The sequence below is a fragment of the Belonocnema kinseyi genome, chromosome 5 (genome assembly GCF_010883055.1).
Source record: "Belonocnema kinseyi isolate 2016_QV_RU_SX_M_011 chromosome 5, B_treatae_v1, whole genome shotgun sequence".
Classification (NCBI taxonomy): domain Eukaryota; kingdom Metazoa; phylum Arthropoda; class Insecta; order Hymenoptera; family Cynipidae; genus Belonocnema; species Belonocnema kinseyi.
This window is the reverse complement of record NC_046661.1, coordinates 89703366-89707052: the sequence shown is the minus strand read 5'-3', so window position 1 is coordinate 89707052 and position 3687 is coordinate 89703366. Positions and strand designations below refer to the sequence as shown.

Below are 3687 nucleotides of genomic sequence, written 5' to 3'. Positions count from 1 at the left end.
GTTTCAATAACAATATTTCTGTAACCGGTCAAAGGAGTGCCTTCCTGCCCCTAAGAGACATTGGAAAGGGTAAGGGGTTTCATAAAAATTATTTTCTGACCGGTCAAAGGGATGCTTTCTTGTACCCACGACACCTTGGAAAGGGGGAGGAGTTTCACCAATATTATTTCTGTGATCTGTCAAAGTGGGGCCTTCTCGCCTCCACCAGTCGTTGGAAATAGGAAGGGGTTTGATCAACATTATTTTTGTGATCGGTCAAAGGATGGCCTTTCCACCCGTAAGAGACGTCGAAAAGGGTAAGGGGTTTAATAAACATTATTTTCTGACCGGTCAAAGGGGTTCCTTCCCGCCCCCACTATACCTTGGAAAGGGGTTTAACTAATATTATTGTTGTGACCGGTCAAAAGGGTGCCTTTCCTTCCCCACGAGACCTGTGAAAGGTGAAGGGGTTCGACCAACATTATTTTTGTAATTCCCTCCACGAGACCCTGGAAAGGGGAAGAGGGGAAGATACTTTAATTTCTGGACCGGTCAAAGTGGTGCCTTCCCGGCTCCATGAGACTTTGGAAAGGGGTACGGGGTTGACAGCCCTTATAACAAAATGCCTCTTAAATAACATAATCTTCCTCTGAAATGTCTCACAGTCCCTTCAAATGCTAAAATTATGTAGTTTACGGGTAAAGGCAGAGAAATTTATTGCTGGTAACGGCAGGAACCTTTTTTGCCGGTACCGGTAGTCTATCTACTTCTTTAAACTATTCGTTTGCAAATTAACTTTTATTTCAAAATTCATATTTTTGGTTGGAATTTAACTATTTGACGAACATTTAAATAATAGTTTTTGAAAATTAAATTTTTTGGTGAAAAATCAACAAAGAAGTTACAAATGTTACAAAGTGTCATGTTGTAGCCGCCCTCACTAATGCATAAGAGTCATTCCATGGAAGATTTACCCCCTACATTTTTTGTTGCGTGAAATATATTTTTTTGTTCTTTGTTATAAAGAAGTCCTTTCTCATCAATCTCTCTTCGTTTACAAAAATTCCAAATTTAATTTGAAAAATTCAATAGAGCAATTTTTTAGTATATTTCATTTCGATCTTCGGGATCAAACGCATATCAAATAAAATGTTTGATATTTTTTGATAAATACTTTTTTGGTTATAAAGAAGTTAAGAAGGTCACTTTTTTTCAGAAATCTTGCATATCATATTGAAAGAAAAAAATACGGATTCAATATTTTTCAATGACCCATAAATGATCTATCTGAATAAATTTGGACAATGTGAAATACATTGCAGTTCGAGGGGCCTCATTTTAACGCCCTATTGTTATTGTCACCGTTTAAAATAAATAATTTGTTTTCTTTTTACGAATTTAGATGCAAAGGCAGTTCCTGGAGATCGATGGCCTGGCGGACAAGGACAGTATCCTCAGCATCCTCATGATCCTAATGACTATACTTTTCTCGGACTTTCTCTTCCAAATTCTTTGGTTGAAAATCAAGCAACCCTAGCAGCACCAGTCTACCCACCAAGACCACTTGGTCGCCAACAATCCATGCCGAATCCTGGTTGTGAGTATGGTATTTTAAAAGATACCCCTGTTCGCTTACAATTCACGGATGACATTTATTGTGAATTCTCTTTCGTTAAAGCTCTTTGAGCGTGGCCGAACACATTCTCATCAAGTGTCCGTGACCGCTTTTTCACATATTGCAGAATATGATACGAATTTTATTTTATTTTCTATGAACTTTTCTTCCTTATTTGGCAGTTATTTTTATTCGCAGCTAACCCCAATAATGTATTATTTCTATAAATTTATATCATATATTTTATATTTTTATTTTAAAACATGTGTTTACATTGCTTTATTTTTGCAATTAAAAGAAGTGCGCTTCTTATAAAAAGAAAATGTCAAATGTAGAATTGAAGAAACTAATTTAGTAAAGCCATTTCATTTTTTTGTTGAAAATTTAACTTTTTTCTTTGATATTCACCATTTAAGTGTGAAATCTATCTAATTTATTCAAAATATAATAATCTTGTTAAATATTCAAATATTTGGTTAAAAGTTCATATTTTCAGTCGAAAATTTAATAATTTGGTTAAAAATTAAATATAGTTGTTAAAAATTACTTTTTTTTTTGTTTAAAAATTTAACTTTCCTTCTGAAAACTGATTTTTTTCTTTGGATACCAATTACTTTTCCCAGCTTGGAAATTTAACTATTCCTTTTTTGTTTCAAAATTGATCGTTTCTATTTCAATTTTTTTTTTTGAACAAAAAGATTCATTTCCTGCTAAAAAGAAATGGATTTTTCACCAAATTTGAGAATTCTCAACACCAAAGTTGAATCTATGACTAAAATGGATTAAGTTTTAAAAGAAAAGGATTAATTTATTGCCAAGAAAAGTGAGTTTTTAATCAAATTCAGGAATTATCCACCAAAAACTTAAATTTTTAGGTCAGAAAGAAAGATGTTTTTTATATTTTTAAAAAAGTAGCTTAAATTCAAAATGTAGATGTTTCATTTTTAGCCAAAAAGATGAATTTTCAAACCAAAAGAATCATTTTCAACCTAAAAATCGAATTTTAAACAAAATTTCAACTAAAAAATATTAACTCTTAAACAAATTTAAGAATTATTAACAACAAAGTAGAATTTTCGACCAAAAATGATGAAGTTTCAAACAAAAAGTTTAATTTACGACCAAGAATGGCCAATTTTCAATAAAATTAAAGAATACCGAACCAAAAAATAAATTTTTAACTAAAAAAGGAGAGTGTTTGAACAAGTAGATTAACGTACTACCAAAAATAGGAATTTTTAATAAGTTTGAAGAACTATTAACCGAAAATTTAAATTTTTATGTAAAAAGAAAAAATTTTATTTCTATATTTTTAGGAAGGCAGTTCCAATTTAAAACCTAGTTGTTTAATTTTTAGCCAAAATGAATAATTTTTAAACCAAAGTAATAATTTTTCACTTAAAAAATCGAATTTTGAAAAAAATTCAATAATTCTCAACCAAAAAGTGGAATGTTTAAATACAAAAATAAGTGTTGAAAAAAATTTAAGAATTCTCAACAACAATGTTGAATTTTCAAATAAAATGGATAAAGTTTTGAACGAGAAGATTAATTTTGCAACCAAGAACAGCGAGTTTTCAATAAAATTCAAAAATTCTGGACTGAAAAAATTAAATTGTAACTAAAAAGGAGAATTGTTTAACAAAAAAATTAATTTTAGAAACAAAAATATTAAGTTTTCAAAAAACTCAAAAATTCTCAACAGTAAAGTTGAATTTTCGAATAAAATGGAAGAAGTTAAAAAAAAAAGATTATTTCATTACCAAGAATAGCGAATTTTCAAAATAATTCAAGAATCCAAAACGATAAAAATTAATTTTCAACTAAAAAAGGAGAATTTTTACACGAAAAGAATAATTTACAACCAAAAAAAGGAATTTTTAATGAAATTCAAGAGTTCTCAACTAAAAGGCTGAATTTTGAAGTAAAAACATTTTTTTTACGAAAATATAAATTTCTACCAAAAACGTCTATCATCTCGAAACGCATCAGAAACGTTATCTTATGTATTTTTATAAAAAAAAATTCCCTACGTTTTCAAAGTATAACGTGTAAAATAAGTATAAGTGTAAAGTTACTTTTAATCCCCCCCC

General features: G+C 29.7%; 1 protein-coding gene across 1 annotated transcript in view; it reads left to right on the top strand.

Annotated features, from left to right (window-relative positions):
• Positions 1 to 3687, top strand: part of LOC117173771 — a 25075-nt gene that overhangs the window by 8539 nt on the left and 12849 nt on the right. Inside the window, exon 2 of the mRNA XM_033362413.1 lies at positions 1382 to 1576. Coding sequence (XP_033218304.1) covers positions 1382 to 1576 — 195 coding nt within the window. The remainder of the gene's footprint in view (positions 1 to 1381; positions 1577 to 3687) is intronic.